The sequence below is a fragment of the Vipera berus genome (genome assembly GCF_964194415.1).
Source record: "Vipera berus genome assembly, chromosome: 15".
Taxonomy (NCBI): Eukaryota; Metazoa; Chordata; class Lepidosauria; order Squamata; family Viperidae; genus Vipera; species Vipera berus.
In genome coordinates, this window is record NC_138218.1 from 12334844 (window position 1) to 12357134 (window position 22291).

Consider the following 22291-nt stretch of genomic DNA (forward strand, 5'->3'; position numbering starts at 1 on the left):
TCCCCCCCCCCACATAGGAACCCCCCCACCTAGGCAGAGCAGCCTCCCTCCCTCCCTGTCTCCTGGATTTAATGCAGGGCTCTGAATGAGGGACTGGAGCTCCCTGTTTAAAGGATTTGAATGTGAAAAGCTGGCCGGCCTGAGCTGGTGGGAGCTTCCTTTGTTCGGCTGCTGCTCCTGGCATGGCTTCTGCAGCCCCCCCCCCGCCCCTTTCTGTGGGGGCCCTCATTAGCATACCAGCTGCTTGAGAGAGGGGAGCAGGAGGACGGCGGAAAGGCTGTCCTGGGAATGAATAGCTGGAAAAAGGCTGAAGGGGAACAGTGGGGGTGTGCGAGGGGGGAGGAGGCGTCAATGCTGCTTTGAAAGGAACCGGAGGGGGCTCCAAGGGGTGCAGGGAACCAGCCCATCTCGGGGAAGAAAAGAGCTGGGCGAGGGGGGAGTGGCTGGCCAGGGGGAGGGGGAGAGGTGACCCAGGAAGAGGCGCTGAACGAGACCCCCTGTCTGCAAACAGAGGCAGGAGGGAGGGGGCTGCCTTCTTCTCGGCAGCCCCACCAAGACGAGGTTGTGGGAAAGGCCCCACGCTCACAAAAGGTTCTGCCACCAAGAAGGTCCACCCTGCACGGGGGCTGGCGGGCTGGCGCTTCGGAAGAGCTGGGAAGGCGGGCCCCTCCGCTCTGGCCGGGGGGGGGGGGGCAGGATGAGGAGTGGTCTTGGAGGGACTTCTGCTCCTGAGAGATTCTCACCTGAGGGAGGTTGTAGAAGTGGATTTGGGGTGCAAGGGTCAGCTGGACCCTTGGAGGGAGCCAAATTCACACCCAATGCAAAGGCCCTGTTGAACAAGGTCCCCGCTAGAGAATCCAGACAGATTTGGGGTGTCCTTCTCCCAATTCAATAAGCCCCTCATTCAAAAACCAGGCTACCCTTTATATAATGTAAAAACAGCCAAGTATTTTTTTCAATTGGGTTCAGCTCAAATTCTTGTTCGTGGTGATGCAGATTCCCAAGAAAGGATCTGAAAAGTACATTGAAATGGGGTCCTCGCAAACTCTGAAGCAACTGGATTCCCCCCACTTCAGATATTAAGGTATTCAAATCTGACACCCCCACCCTTATGGATGACGGATTTTTCTCTCCATGCGTCAATCACAAAGGAAATGAAGCTTTTGCCCCCCCCCCCCAAAACGACTGAGAGGTGCCCTCGTCCTCAGTCCTGCAAACAAAAAAACTGCAGACAATTGCAGGAAACACTTGAGAAGTTCAAAATTCTTTCACGGGTTTTGGCGACTCAGGGACAATGAGATTAGGAAAAATAACATAAAACTAGATTAACAGGGTGGCACAGGCCTAGAGCAGCAAAACAAAACAAAGGAGAAGCAGCCCAAACCGTTTTTAAGAGAAAAACCAAGATGCTGGTGCTCGGGAGTCACCCTTCTGCCTGGGGGAATCTTGAAAGCCAACCGAGCGGGGCCGGATGGGCCCAGGAGCCTCCTTGGCAGCGCCCCCACGCAGGGCAGGGAAGCGTCACCTTCCCCGTGGCATCGTCTCTCTCCTGAGTTCACAGCAACCAGCCTCACTTGGGAAGGCAGAGCTGTAATCCAAAAGGCCAGGAGCCGCTGGACACAGCTGGCACGGCAACCTTCCTCCACACCACCAAAGCAACCCAGCCAGGGGCCAGCTGTGGGAAGGGGCTCAAGGAGGCCCGGGTGCCCTGCTCTAGTTCGCCCAGCCCCTCGGGTGATCTGCTCACCCAGCACAGACTAAAGCCTAAGGATTTAAGGGGGTGGGCTGTTTTAGAGCCGGGTTAAGCTGAGAAGAGAGACCCTTCCCCATTTTTGCCTGCCCTGGTTCTCATGGAGGCAGGCACCCCATCCCCATCTCCAGCCCTGGCCTGCCAGACCGCCCTGGGTGTCAGCATACAGGCATCCACTGCCCAGTAGGACAAGGCATGGGGCCCAGCCAGACCTCCATGGTGGACAGTGGCTCTGCTCCAGCTGCCCCCAAGGGCAGGGCATCTTGAAAGCCCCCGTGTGGGGAGAAGCCTCTGTCTTCAGCCGGGCTCAGGCAGCCAAACTCATTCACCGCCCTGGTTCAGCCTGTGTGAATCCAGCCCAAACAGTTCGGTGGGGATCAGCTTCTTGTGAGAATCCAGCCTGGGCCAGTCAGTCCCATAAATCAAAGTCCACCCCGTTGTGTGAAGAGCCGGCTTCGGTCCCTGTAAGGATGCCAGCCTCAAGAGCCCTGCACAACTGGTGCCCGCCCATAGATGCCGGCACAGCCACACCAGCTGGGCGGGGAGTCTGTGGCCCTCCGACTCCTGCTGGGGTGGGGTCCTGGCCCCTCTCCTCCAGGGCCACTGAACACTCAGTGAGGGAGAGAAACAAAAGGGGCTGGTTTCTTCTGTCAAAAGAGGTGAGGAGCTACAGCCCTCATCCTGGCAGCCCAAAACCATACAGATGCTTCCCCTTCCAATCCCCTTCCATCGCTTACACTACTCTGAAGCTGAACTGTTCCTGGCAATGGAGGCTCTCCTTCAGAGTTCCCTTCCATCAGTCCCACGCCTGCTAAAGTTGCTGCAGCCTGATCCCATTCCCTGGCAGCCTTCCAGGGCGTCCAACTCTCCCTTTTGGTGAGGAATGATGGGAGCTGTAGTCCAAGAAAACGGCAACACTCTCTCTCTTTCTCTCTCACACCCTCCCCCTTGTCTGTCTGTCTTGCCCCCTTTGTGCTCCCTGTCCATCTGCAGCTTCCTTGAAATCTCAGCCTCTGGTCAGGAAAAGAAAAACAAAGCACACACAAACATAGGAACATTTTTTTATATAAAAAGATCAGTGGAAAAATTACTTATAAATTTCTCACCCTGGGACTACACAATTCTATTATATACTCAGAAACACAGCCCCCCCCAATACAGCCTTGCAGTCTCCGTCATCCAGTTAAAAAGTGATCATACAGTCACCCACGTAGAGCTTCAACATAAGCCTAAAATTCTGCACAAATTAATTAACATAATTAAGAAAGTTATTTGCCGTCTAGAAACAGGAGGGGGGAAACGACCATTGTCTAGCAAAAGGCTGCTCACTAAAGTAATCTGGGGTGGGGTCAGCTTCTTCCAATATCTGTTTTTTCACAAGTGTTAATGCATTTTCCCCAAGAAAAATATTTAGACTTGAAGATGGTTCAGCACAAAAATGATGCTTTTCAAACACACACACACACACACACACACACCACTAAAGAAAGCCAAAGAGACACTTCCCATTTTGGCACAAAGGATCCAGCAGCACAAGTAGCCAAATAACATTATCCCTTTTATGTCTCAGTGGGGTGCATGTGTGTATGTGTTGGGTAGGACATAACACCTGGCTACATTCAATAACTTTATGGGGTTGCATAGAAAGTATCTTAATTTATTCCCTCCCGTGTCAGCCCAGCAGTGCAAGTCCCACCAAGCTGGGCAGGTCTCACTTTACAGCAAGGATGCTGAGCCATTCCTGTGGCTAACTAAGATAATGAACCCCCTTTTTCTCCCTCAAGGGCAGATATTCCTAACTGAGTTCCCATAGCAGGGAAAAACACCTCTTGGGGAGGGGGAGTTTCTCCCATTATTCTTTAAAAGGTGAAAAGATGCCAGAAACAGAGCAGAACAAGCCTCAAGGATATTTCATTTCAACCCCCCCCAAAAAAGGTTTCACAGTCTTCAAAAGTATACTTTTCATATATAAAAATATAAATATGTGTTAACATCTTTACATGAGTCTTTTTTAGAAAAACCGGCTTTTAACCAAGATCTTTTCCTAAAACTGAAATCTGATCTTGGATTTCTGAACACAAGCTACTTTTTCTTATTTAATAATTATGCCATAAATGTTATGACATTTTATTGCGGCAAATCTGTTTTAAGACAAAAAGAAATCATGTGCAACTCTAAAACACCCCCCCCCCAAAGTTGAAAAAAGGATCCGGTTCTCCCCCAAGGACCCTCAGGCTGAAGCCACAGTCCGGAGGGGCCCCGCAACCCCTCAGCAGCTCCCAGTGGGGCTGGTGAAGCCCCAACCGCCATTCCTTTTGCAAGTCGACCAGGAAGAATGTAAGCAGGAGGGGGCTGCAGAAAACAGGCTCCCACTTTGGGGGGGGGGCACGGAGGAACTGGAGATAGCAAAATAACTCAGTGCAATGGGGTGAGGGGGAAATTATTGCAGGAATTAGGGAAGAAATATGCGTAATAGCCACCCCCGGAAAAAAAAACACCTGCATTTTCTGAACTACCAAAATCAAACAAAACGCCCAAGTCACAAATTATTCACGTTCACACACATCCTTGCACACGTACAAGATAAATACTTAAACGCTCAGCCCAAACACAATGGAAAACTATATTTTAAAAGGTTTAATGGCTATTTGCGGGGTGGGGAGAAGAGACGCAGGTGAGGCGGCAGCCGAAGGGATTACTCGTCTCCCTCTCGCTCTCTCTAGTGCACACGAAAAGGGGGCCGAAGAGGCGGGTGATTTCCTCCACATTCACGGCGCTGCCCGGGCGCACCACGCCGGGCAGGGACTCACGAGCAGCACGGAAGGCACGCGGGCGCTCAGTTCCGGGCCACGGCGCCCCTCCCCTCTCCGAAGCCGGCCGCGCGTGGCGATCGCCGCCTCCTTCCGAAGCGTTCGGTTTTCAGTAGTTTGCTTTCCCTCCATCAGCAGCAGGGGGCGCCCTCGATCCTCCGGAGACGCTTCCTAAAGCACCCCGTTCCCAGGGCGAAATTCACCCTTTTTTGCCAAAAAGGAAAAAAAAGAAGCTCCCCCGCCCTCGGGGAGGGGGGGGGTTGGATAAGAAGACTGCGAGAAGGGCGAGAGCGAGCGGGGAGACCGAGGCGGCTGCGCCGAGGAGGGGCTATTTCGGTCTGGACACCAGACAAAAGCTACGAGCGTCTTGCTCCGGAGCAAGAGCTGCAGGGCCACCCTCCGCCGCGGAAAAGCCCCCGCCGGGCCGCGGCTTGCCTGGGGGGCGACCGTGGCAGCTGCTGGCGGCGGGGAACCAGGTCCGGGCTGCGACGGGCAGCGGCTGATCGGCCCCGAGGAACACTGTGGAAGAACCGAGGTAGATGAGAGGCAGCAAGGCGGCGGCGGGACGGAGCGCGGCGGCTCTCGAAGGGCGGGCAGGTCCGGGCCAGCGCCCGCGTCTGCTCTGCCCGAGCGGCGGGGCCGGACGGCCGACAGCGCGCATCTCTCCCGGGAATCGGCGCGGGGCTCGGTCCTTCAGGCGGACTCGGGCGACTGAGGCGCCGCCGCGCTCGACAAGCGGCTGGACCGGAGGGGTTTCGAGGCGCCGCCGCGACTGAGTTCCCGGAGCGCGCTCAGCCGCGGCCGCCGCCCCCCGCGCCGCCTCCTCCGCCGGCGGCCGAGTACTTGGCCTTGGTGATCAGGTAGAGGACGATGTCCTGGTGACCCCCGAAGGCGGCGATGTGCAGGGCGCTCCAGCCGTCGCGGTTGGCCAGGCGGATGTCCGCACCGAACTTGACCAGCAGCTTGACCAGCTCCAGATTGCCGTCGATCACCGACTGGTGCAGCGCCGTCTGGCCCTCGGGGCCGAAGGAGTTCACGTTGAACTCGCAGCTGCTCATGTTCTGCAGCAGCGAGTGCAGCTCGGCCGTGTTGCCCTTGCGCACCGCCTCCTGGAAGACGCGCTGGCTGGGCGCCGCGCGGGGGGCCGACAACTCCGCCTGGCTCATGGCTGCGCGCCCGGCTGGCGACGGGGCAGGCGTCGCGCCCGGCCCCGCATGGGCGAGGCGCGCGGGCCCCGGAGAGGCCGGCTGGCCTGCTTCGCAACGCCGGGCTCCTAGGTCCGCACCGCGCCCGGGATCGCCGGCTGGCTGGAGGGATCGCTGGCGGGCGGGCTGCTACGGGCGCCGGGCGCCGCGGGTCGGCCGGGGACTGAGCGAGCTGCCGGCGGGGGCGCTTTTTAGGCGTCCCCGTGATATTTGCATAACAATGGCCGAGGCCCGCCCCGCCCCCTCGGGAGCCGATTGGTCGCCGCGTGGCGAAGGAGGGCCAGCAGAGCCCCGCCTTCCCCGAGGGGGGGGCGGCGGCGGCGGCGGCTTCTCGGGGTCGGGCGAGCGCAGCCCCGGCTTGCATTACAGCAGCCGGGCGATGGGGGCTCGTGAGGCCCGGGCGAGCACCGAGGGATTGCCCTGCCCGTCTTTGCCTGCGACGGCTCCTCTCCCAGCCCGGTGGTTCCAGGCAAGATCGGCCGGATGGAGAGGAAAAGGGGCGGGCGGGTTGCTACTCCCCACTTGGTCTCCCGAGGGGCAGCTCCGCCTTGGAGCGCCTAGAAGGAATGGGCAGATGCAGCCGAGGGGATCTGCCCCACGGAGGGGAGGGGAGGTGCTGATGGACAGAAACGTAGAGAGCTCCCCAACCCCAATTTCCTAATTCTTCTCCCTCCTCCTCAGGAAAAGACCCAAGCCCACCCATCAGCCCCAATTCCCGAGTAAGAGAAACCAGCAGGTGCTTGCTGACATGGCACCACTTTCCCATCCCTTCAAAACGGCTCCTGCACTTTTAAAACAAGCTTGTGAGGCAGAAATTCGACAGGGGTGGCTACCATCCCTTACTTCCCGCTCAGAAATGCTTGCTTGGCTGGATTTCTGCTGCTTCTGTTAACTTTTAAAAATGCAGAGTCCTGAAGTACAGGGGACTAACATTTTGTCCATGGGCTGCAGGATGAAGCTGTTAAGTGGCTGAAGCACCTGTCCCTTTGACCATCTGTAGCTTTCACACCACGCAAGTCTCCCAGATGCCCCTCCTCCCTTGGTCTCTCTGGAGGGCTCCTGGTTGGGCATCCACCCACACAACTACAACAACTACAAGTAAACTACAGCACAATTCCGTAGCTCAAGAAACAAAAATTAAACCAGCTTGTTTGAAAGACCTGGTAACTCACCTGCTTTCTCTGCCCCAAAGAAGCCACCGACTGACTGTCACGTCTGCCTCTTTCTCGCATGCAGTTGCTGTCCTCGGGTTCCTGCAGGATCCGGGGCATCCTGGAAGGCCAAGCAGGCACAAGTAAAGTCAAGCGTCCGGCTTAAATTCTAGGGAACAAACTGGGGGGCCTGGGCAGAGGTGGCAGCACAATCTCAGATACCTCCCCGATTCAAACAGCTGCTGGAGATATCAGCACACCCAATGGAAAGATCTTCAAGAAGGTTCCTCTTCCCCTGCTGTGCCCCCCCCATGCATTACGACTTCCAAAGTAGTTGCTTTATAAGACAAAATGTGGGGTTCAGGTGAACACACTTTTCTTGTGGTTTCCAGGGCAGCTATTGGCAATTTTTAGAGAAATAAGAAAAGGTTTTGTGTTGGGTGCAAAAACTTAGGCCCAGGCCTCCTATTGTCCCTCCCCCCATTAAAGCCTTTGAGGGAGGCTGGGGGGGGGAGAGATGGGGTGCAGGAGTGCCATTATTTCCAGGCTGTCTGTGGGTTCCTGCCTGCTCCAGAAAAAGTGCTGCCATAGGGCTGGCTCTCCAAAGGGAGGACTCGGTTTACATGGGGCAGGAGGGGGGGGGCCTTATCAGGAAGCAGAACTATTGAAAGGATGGCTGGGCAAACAAAAGACAGAAGCCGCAGCCAAGCCCACAAAGGAACTGCTGACTCAATCAATTTCAGAGGGAAAAGAGGAAGAAAAGTGAAAGTGGAAGGGGGGGAGGCAGGGGGCAACCAGGGCGTGAGAAAAAACCAAGCACTGGCCAGCCAAGGGGAGTGGGGGGGGGTATTCCCCACCCCAAGGGGCACTTAAAACAAGAGGAAAGAAGTCTGGACACTCGGAGACATTCGGTACAAGGCCAAGAGTCCTGTGTGGCCTGAAAGTTTGCCCTGCAAGTTCACCTCTGCCTCCAAGCAAGAGACACTTTCCTCCCCGAGGGGTGAAGGGCCCCCTCCCCTATGTTGTCAAAGAAGCTTTGGGGGTGACTTTCTTGAGCGACTGTTGGCGTTGGGGGGGGGAGTGCCTGGAGCCAAGTTGTGCTTTGCATGAAAATAAACCACGAATGGCAGGACTGCAGGGCCCCTCCCCGTCCTAAGCCCCCCAATAATTCCGGCTTCTCTGCCCCTCAGGCCAGCGTGGAGGGAAAAACCGAGGCGGGCTGATTGGGATCTTAGAATGTGGAAGATCCACGAACGGCACAAGCCAGCGAGCCCTGCCCAGGCCCGGTGGGAAATTCGGCTCCTGCTTCGCTCTCCGTGTGAGGACACGCGGCCAGCCCCCGGGGCGCCCTCCTCACACGTACCTGGCGCGCAGGGGCCGCCGAGCCGCCGGCCCTTCTCCTCCATCGGAGCCGCAGCCTTCCGGGCGCTCCCGGGGGGGGGGCGAGGGGCGGACGCCCCCCCCCCGCAGCGACGACGCGGTCCGAGCCGGGCGGCCCTCTAGGAGGCGGGGCGGGGCGGGGCCTGCCGGCGGGGGCGGAGCCGACGCAGCCTCATTACCGTGAACCCGGGAGCGTGGGAAAGTCTCGCGCCTTTCTTCCCAGCCGCGGGGAGGGCGGGGCCGGAGGGGCGGGGCGGGCGCGCGCACGCGGGTCTCCGGGCGGGGGGGGGGGGAGATCGCGCCGCCGAGGAAGGCCGCGGTGCCAGCGCCGGTATCTCTGCCGAGATCTAGGCAAAGAAGCGCAGTTTCGCTTATGCGCACAGAACCAGCCCCGTGCAGAGCAGGCGGTGGGAAAGGCGGCCCAGCGGCGGACACCGGGGGGGGAGGGGCCCCCGTCCGCCCAGAGGCTGGCCCCAAGGCAAGCGGTGCCAAGGAAGGGCCACCCCTGGCAGGGACGCTCTTCTCAGGGCTGGGCAAAGGGCACGAGGTCCTCATCAGAAACTCTTCGCAGATGATCAATGCGAGGTTCCTGCCCGCCGGTCTTCCACGTTGCGCTGCCTTTACCATTTCCTCCAAAAGCTACCAGGGCCAGCCGCCCAGCTACCCCCAGGCTTTGAGGCCTCTTTTCCTGCCCAAGGAAAGCCAGTGCTTCTGGTGACCCCATCCGGACCGGTTCTCTTCCGCGCCAAACCTCCGAGGGCCATTTTATTACGTGAGGGGACGGAGTGCCTGCACGGACACCTTCACCCTTGTGGAAGAGGAGAGGGACCGTGGCCCCCCTGGGAATCCTGAGCTGCTTTCGGGTGCTGCCCTGGCAGACTGTGCCAAGGGGCCTGGTCGCCTTCCTCCTGGGTGTGTGTGCGTGCCAGTCTCTCTGAAGAGCCAAAGCCCAGAAGGGGTGGCGTCCTCTGAGATCTACCGAGCTTGCCTTGAGATGCTCAGAAACCCTCTTCCTGCCTTGAGGACAGGATGAGGGAGGGAAATGAAACTTCCTTCCAGAATTACGGAGCTCCAGCATAACCTCCCCACCAGGAGACTGATGGGTCTTTGGGTGGCCTCCGGTCCTTGCAAAGGCCTCTGCCTCCTGCAACGGCTGCTGCTTGCATGGGAGTTGCCTGCTCTTGTGGGTACCTGAGCTCCTTCCCAGCTGCGGTCCGGGAAGGAAAGTCAGCATAAACAGAATATTCAACCATCCATCCTTGACAGAAGTGAAACTTTAAACTTTTGATGCTTTAAATCCCCCCTTCCTAAATGTGTTGCTTGGTGGGCAAAATATGGCTGGGAAGAGTAAATCAGAAAAGCAGGAGTCGGATGACCTCACCTCGTTTAAGTAGCACTGTCCTTTATTGTTCTACGAACTCTGCAGCTGAACGTCTGAATGCATAAAAAAACATTATTTTACTCAAACTGAATGCATAAAAAACACTATTTTACTCAAACAAATTTTCTACCACCCTCAGTAGCATTTACACCCCAGCTCAAAGCATCCTTAGATCTGCTTGCCTAACCTTGTGGACGCCTCTGCCAGGGGCGTCTCATTCTATGAGGAGGGGGCCCAAGCCCTCTGGGGCGGGGGGGCAGAGCCAAGGAAAGCCCCAAGGGGAGAGGGCAGGCCGCTGGACTCCAGGCTGGAGGTCCAGGTTTCTCAGAGAGGCCTAAAGGTCTCCCTCCGGGGTCTCTTGGCCGAAACTTGGAGGATACACAGGCAAGCAAAGAAGGGGTAACAGGAAGGGGGGTGGCTGGCTGGCTGGCATCAAGGCAGACATTTCTTGCCTGTGCCTCTTATCTCCAGAGAAACAGCAGGACCTTTTCTGTGTGGGGGAGGGGGAGAGAAAGATGGGCGAAGGCTCTAAGTTGCACTCTGCGGAGGGCTGTGGGGGGAGGAATCCCCCAACCTGCAAGAGAACATTTGGTCCTGGGAGTCTGGAGTTCAAATGCAAGGATCCATCTAGCGCTAGAGGCAACAGCCCCTCCCCACAAAACAGTGGTGGTGTGGGTCTGACCCTGTGAGATGGTCGCGCCAAGAGCACCTGAGGAAAGAAGCCAAAAGGGGGGGCCCTGCCAACATGCCCTCCCGCCGTGAGGGAGGCTTTAAGGGGCCCTGGGACCCTCCCCCCTTCCTGCGCAGAGCCCAAGGACAAGCCCCAGCCCCAGTTCAGCTCTCTCCCGGCAGGTCCAACACCTCCCTAAACTGGGAGACCAGGCGGTCCAGCTGGGAGCCCTCCCAGAAGACCTGGCCACACTGGCTGCAGCAGTGGAAGCAGCCCGGCTCTCCCTTGGACAGCACCCCGGGCGGGACGGCCTCGACTCTCAAGCGGATGCCGCTGGGCGGCAGGGTGGGCTCGTCCCCTGGGCCCGCTGCTTCCGGCCCCTGCCAGCTGGGACTGCAGGCAGGTTGATGAAGGGTGAGGCGGCGACTCAGGGGCTCCACGGCGGGGCCAGGATCTCCTGGACAGGCCTCTGCAAAAGAAAGAGCAGCTCTTAGCCTTCCCCGCTGGGGGCCACAGGTGGCAGCTGCTGCTTCAGATTCCCGGCATCCTCTGGAGAAGACCCGTTCCGCAGGGCCAGAGAGAGGAGAGGTGACTGAAGGCGAGTCCCTGGATCCAGGCGTCCCTGCAGGGTGCAGAGGGAGGGAAGCCCAGGAGGAGACACTGGGCTCCGTGGGCAAAGATCTGTCCCCCCCCTTCTCTGGCGCAGTGCAAAACGGGGTGCAGTTTTACTGGAAAGCCCTCCAGAGATTCTGAACCTGCAGCACAAATGGGAAGGTTTCTGCTGATGCCTTTTTATTGTGAAATCAACCCGGTGCAGCGTGGGAGAGAACTCTGCTGGTGTCTCCCCACTCAAAGGGGGCTCCTCCACCGCCCACCCACCCCGCTCTGCTTCTCCAACTCCCTCCCTTCCCAAAGAAAACCCCCTTTGTCTTTGGTGAGACGGCAAGGAGGTGACCTTTTGGCGAGGGGCCCTTGCTGGCATTCTCTGCACTGGTGGGGGGGAGGGGGGGCTTTTCCAAGGGAGAAGGGCTTTCAAAAGAATTCCTTGGGGGGGCATGGGATGGAGGGGGCTTTACAAGTTCCTCACTGACAAACGGCCACTTTGAAGTGCTTTTGTGTTGGTGACCCTTTGAAGTGTCCCTGGTAAAAAAGGCCAAATGGTCTGCCTTCCCTTCCTGTGTAAAGTCACCCCCCCCCACACACACACACACAGAGAGAGAGAGACCCCGCTCCAGATAGGAGCAATTTGGCCCTCTTGACTGGTCACGGGTATTAAAAAAAAAACCCTTCGGGATCTCAGAACTTTTCAAAGGTGACATACACAGAGCTGTCTCCGTTTCCCTCAACAAAAAGGCAAGGTGCTAGTCCTTGGGAGGCCCAAGCCAGTCACCTCTCCAACTTCCCCAGGGACAGCCAGCCCTTCTCAGGATGCTGAAGGTGTGCGTGCTAACTTGGGGCCACTGCCTGGAGAGAGGAAGGGAGTGGTGATGGTGACGGCCATAAAACTTGCCCAAGTCTTAAAAACGCCCTGGGAGCGTCCTTGGAGTCCAAAGGTCTGTTGAGGGGCATGAAGCCCTCAGGAGTCTGAGAGAAAAAGCCCGTCTCTCTTGGGCCCCTGGGCATCCTCCAAGGGGCAAGAAGTCCCTGTTCTCTGGGTGAAGAAGGGACTGGCCAACAGCTGCTGCCGAGGGTGCCAGGACAGCCCTTTTGAAACGCCCCCCCCCCGCCACCCACTGTCGTCCTGTGTTGCCAAAAGGGCAGCTGAGGGAAGATGCCTGCGGAGGGGGCAGAGTGGTCCTGCTTTGGTCCAGATGCCCAGAAGGACACGGCCCTTCCATTCCCTGCTCCCCCCTCGTCATCCTCTGGTTCTCCCTTCTTTCGGCAGGCGGGCTACCGAAAGGCACGAGGGCTGCCCACTGTCTCCGTTCACTGGCAGGAGAGAGAGTCCCTGCTTGAAGACTGAGGCAATGTGCCCAGGACCACGCACTGCAGCCGTGGGCAGGTGGGTTGGGGCTCACGAGAGATCCTGGCCAAGACCGAGAGGGGAAGAGGATGCGCTGGGCCTGGGAGAGAAAGGGGCGGGAAGAGATCTCACAGCCTGGGAAAAATCTGCCTAGAGCCCCAGGTGAAAAATTCAAATGAGTAATTATACCACAATTAAGTGTCCTCCGGTCACACGCAAGCACAGTTCAAATGAAAACAAAACAGTGGGCGAGGGGAAAGCAGGCCTGCGGTGGGTCCCAGGAAAAGCAGCAGCTCAGCTGAGCCGTGCTCAGCCGCCAGTCCTCTTTGAGGGCAGTGGCTCCTTTTCCCTCACTCCATATCGCTTCCCTCCGAGAGAAGCTGGGAACCTCTGGAGCTGGAGCCCAAAGTCCCCAAGCCAGCCTGGCTGACCCACCCGGGGAAGGACTGGGGTAGGCCCGCCCAAGGCAGGAAATGGGGCAAGGGGCTCTTTGGGCCCCAGCCAGCACCGGGGGGGGGGGCGGGGGGAACGTAAGCCTGGCATGGGAGAGAAGTGGGCAGCCATTGCCCCTGCTCTTCTGCTTTCTTCACGGGAACAAGGAGAGACCAGCCGGGCTGCTCTCTTGCTCTCAAGCCTTTCCTGAGAGAAACCTGTTCAGCCAGTTGGGTCGGCCACACGAATGGCAGCCGAGGCAGGGAAGATCTCCCCCGCGGGACGTCTCGGGTTCTTGGGGGGGTGGGGGAGAGGAGCGAAGGGCCCCCTCCTGCTTGCCCAGAAGGCAGCAGCTGCTGCCGCCTCCCACCCGGGATCCAGAGATGGCGGCAGCCCAGCAAGCAGCCTCCCCAAGAAGCCCCTGCTGGGCTGCACCACGTCTGTGACTGCCAGGAAGGGGAGACGCTTCCCTGCCACCTGCTGGGCTTCCTGAAGTGAACGGCCAGCCCTGACCGCTTCCCACCGGACCCCTGAGCAGCCCAAACGCGGCTTTCTCTCCGCCTTCCCCATGTGTGCTGCAGCCGGCTCTGACGCCTATCCCGGCCTCCACGGGGGGCTGCGATGGGGCCAGGGGAGCGCTTGAGCCCCTCCTCCGCCTACCTCCGTCCTCCCCCGTCCGGCAGCCACTCTGCTTCCTCAGCAGCGCCATCCTCTCCTTCGAGACCTTCGCGTACCGGCTGCAGTTGCAGGCCTGTGGGGAGGCAGAGGGAGGGAAGGGGCACTCGTGAGAACCGCCTGGAACGGTGGAGAGCCAGTGAAAGCTGGCCTTGCGAAAGGGGATAAATCCCGGGGTAACCGGTGTCCAGCCTCATCTCTGTTTTCCTGGACCTGGGTGCCCTGAAGGGGGCGGTTCCACGCTGCCGTCCTCCATCCATTATGTCCGAGGAACCCCGGTTTAAGGGCAGCCGTGATGAAGCCCTTCCCTGTCTAGCTTCAGGCCACAGCACTGCCAGAGGGTCCCTCTCTGCAGCCCTCCGAAGACTCCCCTGGGCTCCCTGCCAGCCACTTCTGGGGTGTGGCTGACCGGGGGCCCAGCAGAAGCCAGAACTGTTTTCTGGGGAGTGGATGCTGGGATGCCTTGGGGACTCCTGGGAGAGCCCCCCCCCAGGCCTGACAGGCAATGCATGCTGTCCCCAGGGCCTCTGGGAATGAAGTGGCCAGAGTTTCTCCTGGGGGGAGGGGGGGCTCTGGCCTGGGCCATTCTCTCTCTGGGCATCCAGTTCACAGACCAGGCCAGGCAGAGGCCGCTCCGCCAAGAGCTCTCCACAACGGGGCTGATCTGCATGTGCCGGCTTTGTTTCCCCCATCGCAATCAGCTGAGCAGCCCTGGGCTCCAGCTGGGAAAGGGGCCCCTTCTGCCTGTGGGGGAGCCAGGCAGAGACCCGAGAACGAGGCCGGCACAGTGCCCACAGCCGCTCCTCTGCCTCAGGCCCCTGGAGACTTGGCGGGGCTGCAGCTCCCATCCCAGAGAGCCGTCCTGGGGCATCAGGTCTGAATCTCCCGGGAACTTCCCCCGTTTGCTCACCTCCAAGGCAATTCTTGTTGCCAAACACTCTTTTCTGGGAAGGGAAGGGCAGCCCTGAGAATGACTCTTTCTGCTGAACCCGTCCCACTTGGACGGCAGGAGGGAACCTGCGCCCAGCCCCAGCCCTGGGAACGCTTCCCCGCACAGGTCCCAAGGATGACGCGGCTCCTGCCGTTCCGATGGGAAAATCTCCCAGAGGGCTGGGCTGGCTGAAGGCTGACACCTTGTCAACCGAGAAGCACACGGGGAAGCCGTTAAGCGGGCGTGGCCCGGCACGGGTTGCCAGTCCAAGCAGCTCTAACGCGACCTGGGCTAGGGAGGCAGGCAGGCACCTTGCACTTCTCTGCAGCTGCCTGCTCCGGCTTGGGGTTGGGAGGGAGCTGGAAAGACACAGAAGCTTCCCCATTTCTCTGAGGGACCCACAGGCCCTATTGATCCTGGCTGCACATCCAGCCTGGGCAGCTCCTGGGCTGGCACTTCCCCGAAATGGGGCACGGCGAGTGCTCCCTTCCGCATGGGGGCTCTGGGAAAGCTGGCAGAATCTCAGCCGCTCCTTGTAAGCCAGAGCAGGACCAACCCAGCCAGGGATCCGTAAAGGTCTGAAAATGGTTGCCCAGAGTCAGGACTGGTTCCCTGAAAGAAAGGGCAAAGCGAGGCAAGGAAAGGGGCTCGTGCGAGACAGTTCCAGGAAAGGTGACCAAAGTCCTCCTGGCAACTATCAGGATGCCAGGCTTCCTTCCGGTTCTCCCCAAGGCCCACCAGCCTTGGCCCTGGGGCTGCTCCCTCCTCTCCTCCCCCCTGCTGGCCTGGCAGGCGAGGCCATGGGAACCGGGCTCCGTCCTGACTCGGGAGCCTCTGAAAGGCTGCTGCAGGAGGGTGCCAGCCAAGTCCCACTGCGCAGGAGGCAGCGAGGGCCCGTCTGGGCTTGGGCAGTGATTCAGGCTGAGCTGGCAAGGTTTGCCCAAATGTGGAAACAGCTGCCCAGTGCTTTCTCCTCCCCGGGGGTGCTCACCTGAGCGAGGGCACAGCAGCTGCTTCCAGCCTTCCTGCTCCTTTGGGCCCTGCCTCCAAGCAAGGCAGGGCAGGGCAGGGCAGGGCTCTTAGTCCAGCAAAAGGGGCCTTCCGGCTGGACACAGCTGTTCCTAGGGGGCTGGGTAGGGGAGGAGGAGGAGGAGGAGAGATCCCCGTGACAAGGTCTGCCCCTTTGCTGCCTCCTTGTGCTGCTCTGCAGAGGGGGCGGGGGCTGGGAAGGAGCTGTGCACAGCACTGGTGTTTTTTTTCACGCACACACCGCAGGAAGGGTGAAGACAGCCAAAGGGATCTGCTGGTTGCAGCTGGTCTTCCCCAATGGGGATGGGGAGGGGGGGGAGGAAGGCTGTGGCACCAGGCGGCTTGGGCCGGGCTCCCCGGAGCAGGGAGCAGCCTCTTCCCCTGTGCCCGTTAGTCACGCATTGCTGGGAGTTGCCTCATGTGCTCAGACACCACCAGCAGCCAAACCTCCCTGCCCTGGTGGCTGGCAGTGGGGATTTCCCAACCTCAGCTCTGATTCCTTAAACAAGCCCCCCCCCCCCCGGCCCCTGCCCCTGCCCTGGCAAAAGGGACTGGGCAAATCACACACACACACATACACACACACACACACCCCAGGAGGCACTGACGTGGCCCCATCTCTGCAGCTGTGGAGCAGAATGTGTGGCTGCCAGGGGGGCTAAGGGAGTCAAGGGGCGCGTGGGAAGGGCTGCTGTGGGGGTCCCAAAGGCCAGCCTCACAGGGGTGTGGGGAAAGCAAAGCCAGTGCCCAAATCCAGAGAGGCTTTGACTAACTACTCGGGCCCACCTGGAACAGGAGCCACCAGTCAAAGAATAGCAGGGCTGAGGGGCCAAGGCAGCAGACCCCAGCCAGAGCATGTGAGCACCGTGTGCCCCCTCCGGGAGGAGAGGAAAATCACCCACTGCAGCCCTGCGGGGCTTGCCTCCTCGCCAGTCTGGCCCACACCTGCCGATCTGGAGGCTGCACTGCCAGCTGAATCCAGGGGGGGTTGCCTGGGGGGCCGGGTCAGGATGTGGGCCCCCACATTGCATAGCCCTGCCTGCCCAGCCTTCCAGAAGCCCCCTCCAGCACCCGGAGCAAGAAAGCCAGACCCACTCTCGCCGCCGCTGCTGCTGAGCAGCTTGCATTCAGAGGTAGATTGCATCTGAGGCTGGAGGCCCTCTGAAACCTCCGCAGGAAAGAGCCCGTGAACCGACTGCTGTCTCTTCCATCCCCAGAGTCTGCCCCATCGAGGAGGCCCTTCTTGGCTCGCCTGCCAATTCTGTCCCTTCTCCTCCGACCTAGGCAAGCTGACCGGAGAGAGTGACCGGAGCGAGGGCTGCTTGTGCCCGTCCTCTCCCACCCGCCAGAAAGTGGGGAAGCGGACACCAGGACGCCCTCTGCAAAGCGTGAGAACGGAAATGCGAGCGAGGCCCAGAAGCAACGTAACTGATCGAGCGGAAACAAAGGCCCCGGAGAAGGAGAAAAACCAGTTCCTTGCGCACAAGGTGGAACAAGCCGGGAGCAGAGGAGGGAAGAGGGGGATCGGACACGAGTCTGTTAAAACTGCCAGAGAATCAGGATGCAACCGGGCCCTGAGAAGGGGGGGGCTGCTGTGTCAGTAAATGGGTCTCCCCGGGTGGGTGCCAGCACCCAGGAGGGCAGGGGCAGCAGCCAAGAGGCCTGGGGAGAGGCAAGGAGGCGAACAGGACGGGGCTGCCTCCGGCCACACGGTCCCTCCTGGAAAGTCTGCACCCCAAAGGCTTGTCCGCAGACAGAGGAATGGGACAAAAGGCAGGAGCAAGACGGCCGTTCCTGCAAGGCTGCTTCAGTCTGGATGGTTGCCCCAAATTCAAGAAACCTGCAGCAACCCTGCGGCGGAGCTTCCTGGCTCCCCCCCCCCAAACAGCCCAGCCTTTTTTCAGAAGGCGAAATCGCCGTGTGGAGGCAGAGCCGTCCGAGGAGCTAAACGCGGGTCACGCTGAGAAGGCCGCCCCACTCCCCTGGCAAGGGCAGAGCCCAGATGTTCCCAGCTGCTCTCGGCTGGGCCGGGCCTGCTGCAGACCCCTTCTTTCCCAGGGAAAGCGGAGGGGAGGCGGGCTCAGCCTTGGCACTCCCTGCCTTTGGCTCCTCTCCCTTCCCCTGCACAGCAACGGCGGCCCCATCTCCTCCGTTCCTTTACCGCTGCCCTTGCAGTGCAGAGTGGTGGCAAGGGAAGGTCCCAGACGCAGCCTGGGAGGCTTTGGGACAAGCCGTCACACTCAGCCCGGCCTACCTCGTCAGCTTGTTGTTCCCAGCACCAACCAGTGGAGGGTGAGGCAAGGCGACAGATACCAACATCGCAAGGAAACAAACTCAACGTCATTTACAGAATGTTACGTTCCCACGCCAATCTTCTGCCCCCCCAAAGACACCCCCATCCTTGGCAAGAGGATTGAAACCAACAGATGAGGGCGGCAAGGAGGGACTGCAGAGAGGAGCCCCACCCCCTTCCCCGCAGCAGCACAAGTCCTGGCCCTCCCCTCAAGGACCAAAGAGGGAGCCAGCAGTTCCTGCTGCAGATCTGGAAGCCTCTTTTGAAGCCCCTAAGAACAACACACCTCCCCTCCCCTCCATGACAACTTTTGGGATTCCTTCTACGCTGTGGCTGGACACCGCTGATCCACCCCCGGCACTTGTTCAGCAGCAAACCGGAAGCAACAATAGCGCCTTGACGCCCCCTCCCCCAAGGGCGCTGGGCCGGCACGTGTGAGCCGGGGAGGGAAGGACGGGCTTCCTCACTGCCACGGCTTCTCGGCTGTTGCCTGTGCTGAGACACCCCAACCTTTGGGAGAAGCAAACGGGCACACTTGTTTTCACACCCGAGTGAGCGAGAGCCCATGGGGACACCAACAAAGGCTGTTCCCAGCAGGGCTGCTTGCTGCCAGGCGGGACCTGACGGGGGTGGGCCCTGCCTTTTGCAAGAGGCAGGTGGCTTCGATAAGGAGACCGGCGGGGGGGGGGTGCTGCCTGGGGGTGCATCTCCTGTTTTGACGGCAGGACTGGGAACTCCCAGCCAACCATAGAACCAAGACCGGACCTTCCGGCCAGGTGGGGAAGTTGCAACTGGCTTTGCAGAGTTCCGAACTACCAGAGACAAAAGCCAGCAGCTGCTCAAGCTTCTCCAGGGCCCGATTCACAGCACTAGCAAACGCCCCGCAGTTCTGCGGTTCCTAGTCCAGAGGAAGGTCAGGGGACTTCAGAGCCTTTCGGGAAGAACCAGATGGTCCGTGGGTGAGAAGAAACCCCACAGCCAGGGGGCGGGAGCTGTCCCCCAAAGCAGGGAGAGCTTCAGCCTCCCCAGAGAGAGAAAAGAGGCAGAGCGAAGAGAACCCCACCCCTGCCTCCCCTCACAAATTAATCCCTTTAAGTTAAACTGTTCAGCAAACAGTTGGACGACATGAGGGCGACCCAAGAATTGGGCCGTCAACCCTGGGAAGAGGGCCAGGCGGCCCCAGGAGCACAAAGGTCGCTGGGGCCGAGGGCAGGGGGCTTTGTGGTGGTGGACCCATGGTGAGGGAGGGAAAAAGGGCAAAAAGGGAGACTCCCCCCTTGTGACTCCTGTAGGCCTGGTGACTCTTGCCATGACTGAGGGGCCCAGCCCCTCCTCCCCACAGACGCCCCTCTGCCTGCTCTGAGAGTGCCCTTCCCTTCCTCCACCCCACTCTGCCTGGCCTGCCAGTCCCTCTCATTCCTGGGAGGTTCCCTGCCTCTGGCGATGCAGTCCAGTGAGGAGGATGCCTGTACCCGCCTGGGGGGGGTGGGGGGTGGGAAGGGTGGTTTCCCTGGCCAGGGAAGTGGGGGGAGAGAGAGGAAGCGCCTGGGTCGGGCGGACATGCCTTCGACCAGACGGGCCCCCAGGGAGCAGAGTGTGAGAACCTGTCGACTTGCTAAGTAGTGGGGGAAAGTGGGGGAAGGGCGGGCAGCTTTGAGCAGCAGCAGGGAGGAAGAGGAGGCGGCCCTGAGGAGGAGGGGCGGCTTCCCCCCCACAGCCTTGCAGCTCTGTTTGGCGGGGGGGGGGGGGAGGAGGGACCGTGTCGGAAGGATGAAAAGCATTGGGCACTGCGGCTTTTGTTGCAAAGGGAGCAGAAAAGGGCTGGAATTCGTAGGAGCCCGAGGGAGTGAGCCTGGCCCCACACACAGACCCGAGACACTGCTGCTGGGGGTTGAATGGGCATCCCCTCTGCGTGTGGAGAGAAAGGGTGGCGGGGGAGTGCAGCCCAAGCCAGAGGTTGCCTCTTTCTTGCCTTGCCTGCCTTCAGCCCAATGTCTAAAACCCCAGGTGCAAACAGCAAAGGGAACATTAGGGGCAGTTCAGTTAAATCACACCATCGCAGCCCCCCCTGGTCTGGCCAAGGGCTCGCTGCGCCTCAATGGCCCCGATTCTGCCTCCGGGGAGGAGGGGTGCTTTGTTGGAGCAGCTCCATGCCCTCGGTTGGAAAGAGAGGAGACTTTCTCTCTTCACAGGCACCATTCAGAAAACACGCTGAGGAAGAGGAGGCGTAGGATTCTCTGACTGCCCCAGCTGCTTCCGGAGGGACTGACGTCACCTCAGCTGTAAGAAAGGCGCTGGGAGAGGAAGTCCCCGCCTGCCTGCGGAGGGTTTGGGGCCCGACCACTCGCATGGGCGCCCCTTCCCCTCTGGAAAACGCCCAACGGACTGGCGCTCCACACAAGGCAGTCGCACAAAGGAAGACCTTGGTGGCTGCTTCTACGGAGTGCAACAGTCGCTGAGCTGGCGGCAACACTGGCCAAGGAAGAATGTGAGCTGCTTGGGGGTCCTTGACCCCCCCGAACCTAAGGGGGCATGGGCACAAGGAAGGAGTGCACCCCTGCCCTCACTGCCCCACTGAGCATCCCCACGGCTGCCCCCCTGCCCCCATCTCCCATCTCCAGTGAGCGAGGATGAGGAGGGGAAGCGGTTGTACTGCGGTCGAGACGCTGCAAATCAGCTGTCCTGCAAAGAGGTTAATCTTGGGCTTATCAAAGGGGGGGGGCAAGGTGCGCTTCCTGATCGCCAGGAGCTCCGGCGGGAAAGCCTGCAGAGAAGCCTGGGAAACAGGCCATGCTGTTCCGTGTATGCAAAGTGCCAGGGCTGCCGTGAGAAGCTTGGCCCTGGGATGCTCCCTGTGAGGAGGCGTGGGAATCCCTCCTCCTCCACCACCACCGCTGCAGGAGGCAACCTGAGGACACCTTCCCAGACTTCTGCTGCCAGAGGGAGGGGCTCCCTTGGGCAGAATCTGTTTGCCTCCAACCTCCTCCCGGCTACGCAGAGGGGCCTGGAGGTGCAAGGGGCGGGTCTCCTCTCCATGCAAGCAAGGGCCTGGCAGAGCAAGACCCCCTATGGCCACAGGAAGGGGGCGGGTCGCAAAGGCCTCCTGTTGCCAGGCTGGGACCCCTGGGCAATGCCGAAATTACAGAAATCCGGGTGGGGAAATAGGGTGGCAGGCCGGGGAAGGAGGGGGCTTGGAGAGCTCCTCCAGGGGCCCCCAACATGTAGAAGGGCAAGAAAGAGGGGAGAAGCCCCTTTTAAGATGAAGCCTTCCAGCACCAGAAGTTTTCAAAAGCACTTTGACAAAACTGCCTCTAAATTCCAAACCCCCCTTTCCCCAATTCAGACTCCAAGGGCTGCCTTTCCACCCCAAAGTATGGGGAGGACACTCTGGGCAGCTGGGTCTTTGGGGACAGCCAAGGAGAAACTGGGGCAGTGCAGGAACCGTCCTGGAAGAAGCTTGGAAAGAAATGAAGCAACTGCCCCCCCCCTCAAAACACCCTCTGCCTGCTGCTCTGTCCCACCACTTTGGGCCCCTTGTGACCCAGCAATTACGAGTGTGGGAATGAAGGGGGGAGGGCTGCTGGCTTCTGTGGGCCTTGCTAGCAGACAAAGGCCTGGGAAGCCCAAGGGAGGGAGGGCCTTTTGAAAAGGGAGGGAGGGAGGCAGGCTGGCTGGCTGGCAGCAGAGGGGAGGAAGTCTTCTCCCCCCAACCCCAACTCTAGCCCACCCTCCCACCCCCAGACTGCATTTGCCCCAAGCACAAAGCTGGGAGGGAGAGCAGGTTTTGCCTCCAGCCGTGGATTTCCCACCTAGCGGGGACTTTCCACAGATGGCATCTCTTCGAAGATCCGTAGCCCACCCTTCCCCCACCCGCCATTCCTCCAGGCTGACCTAAACCCAACACTGACAGGGCTGGCCCGGCTGGGAGGAGGCCAGCCCAGAATGACCTTGCAGGGCGGACTCAGAAGCAGCAGCCTTGTGCCCGGCCACACACAGGTTTCCCCAGCAAGGGGCTAATTTTGGAAGGGGCAGAGCTGATCAGAACAAGTGAAAGCTGGGGGGGGGGGAGGGGGAGGCTTAAAAATAGCCATTTTGTGGTGCCAGTCAATGGTTCCTCCTTTCAGGGGAAGCCCTTTGCCAGGCTCCTCTGGGGCAGCGTTCCTGACGGAGGGTCCGGGCCTCTGCCTCGCTGGCTGCATCCGCACCAGATTCCCCCGTCACAGCGATGCAGCAACGGGTGGAGAGTGCCTGCCGGGATGGACTGGGACTCCCCGTATAGCCCAGCCCACCAACCTCTGGTCAAGCCTCTGGGCCCTGTAGTCTTTCTTCCCCCATTGAAGCCCACTGACTGGACCTCATGCCTGGGCATTTGCCCAATCGGCCAAGCCCTCTGTCCTCCAAGAGCCAGGCGTGCCTGGTACAGCAGCTGTCCATCTACGAGGGATGCACCTGGCAGGCAGGCAGGGTCCTGCCCACGCAGCTACCTCGCTTGCCCCAAACAGTGAGAGGGCACGACACACACACACCCAGAGACAGACCCACTCTGAACGCGGAGGCCCCTTCCCTATTCACTGGGGTTCGTGGAAGTGGGGCAAGCTGGATCGGACCCCAGGCTGCTCCA

At 60.0% G+C, this 22291-nt stretch overlaps 2 protein-coding genes across 2 annotated transcripts in view; both read right to left on the minus strand.

The window, feature by feature from the left end:
* Positions 1 to 4372: 4372 nt before the first annotated feature.
* Positions 4373 to 6433, minus strand: NRARP (NOTCH regulated ankyrin repeat protein). Its single transcript, XM_081339466.1, has one exon. The coding sequence runs from the start codon at positions 5724 to 5726 to the stop codon at positions 5352 to 5354; it is 375 nt and encodes a 124-aa protein (XP_081195592.1). The 5' UTR covers positions 5727 to 6433; the 3' UTR covers positions 4373 to 5351.
* Positions 6434 to 9678: 3245 nt separating this feature from the next.
* EXD3 (exonuclease 3'-5' domain containing 3) overlaps positions 9679 to 22291 on the minus strand; it is a 31514-nt gene continuing 18901 nt past the window's right edge. The window contains exons 19-20 of the mRNA XM_081339533.1: positions 13403 to 13493; positions 9679 to 10816 (exon numbers count right to left, since the gene is read on the minus strand). Of these exons, the coding sequence (XP_081195659.1) occupies positions 10512 to 10816; positions 13403 to 13493 (396 nt within the window). The 3' untranslated portion in view covers positions 9679 to 10511. The remainder of the gene's footprint in view (positions 10817 to 13402; positions 13494 to 22291) is intronic.

Bases quoted from the DNA above. Each gene is read 5' to 3' on its own strand.
- NRARP (XM_081339466.1), bottom strand. From the start codon at position 5,726: ATGAGCCAGGCGGAGTTGTCGGCCCCCCGCGCGGCGCCCAGCCAGCGC.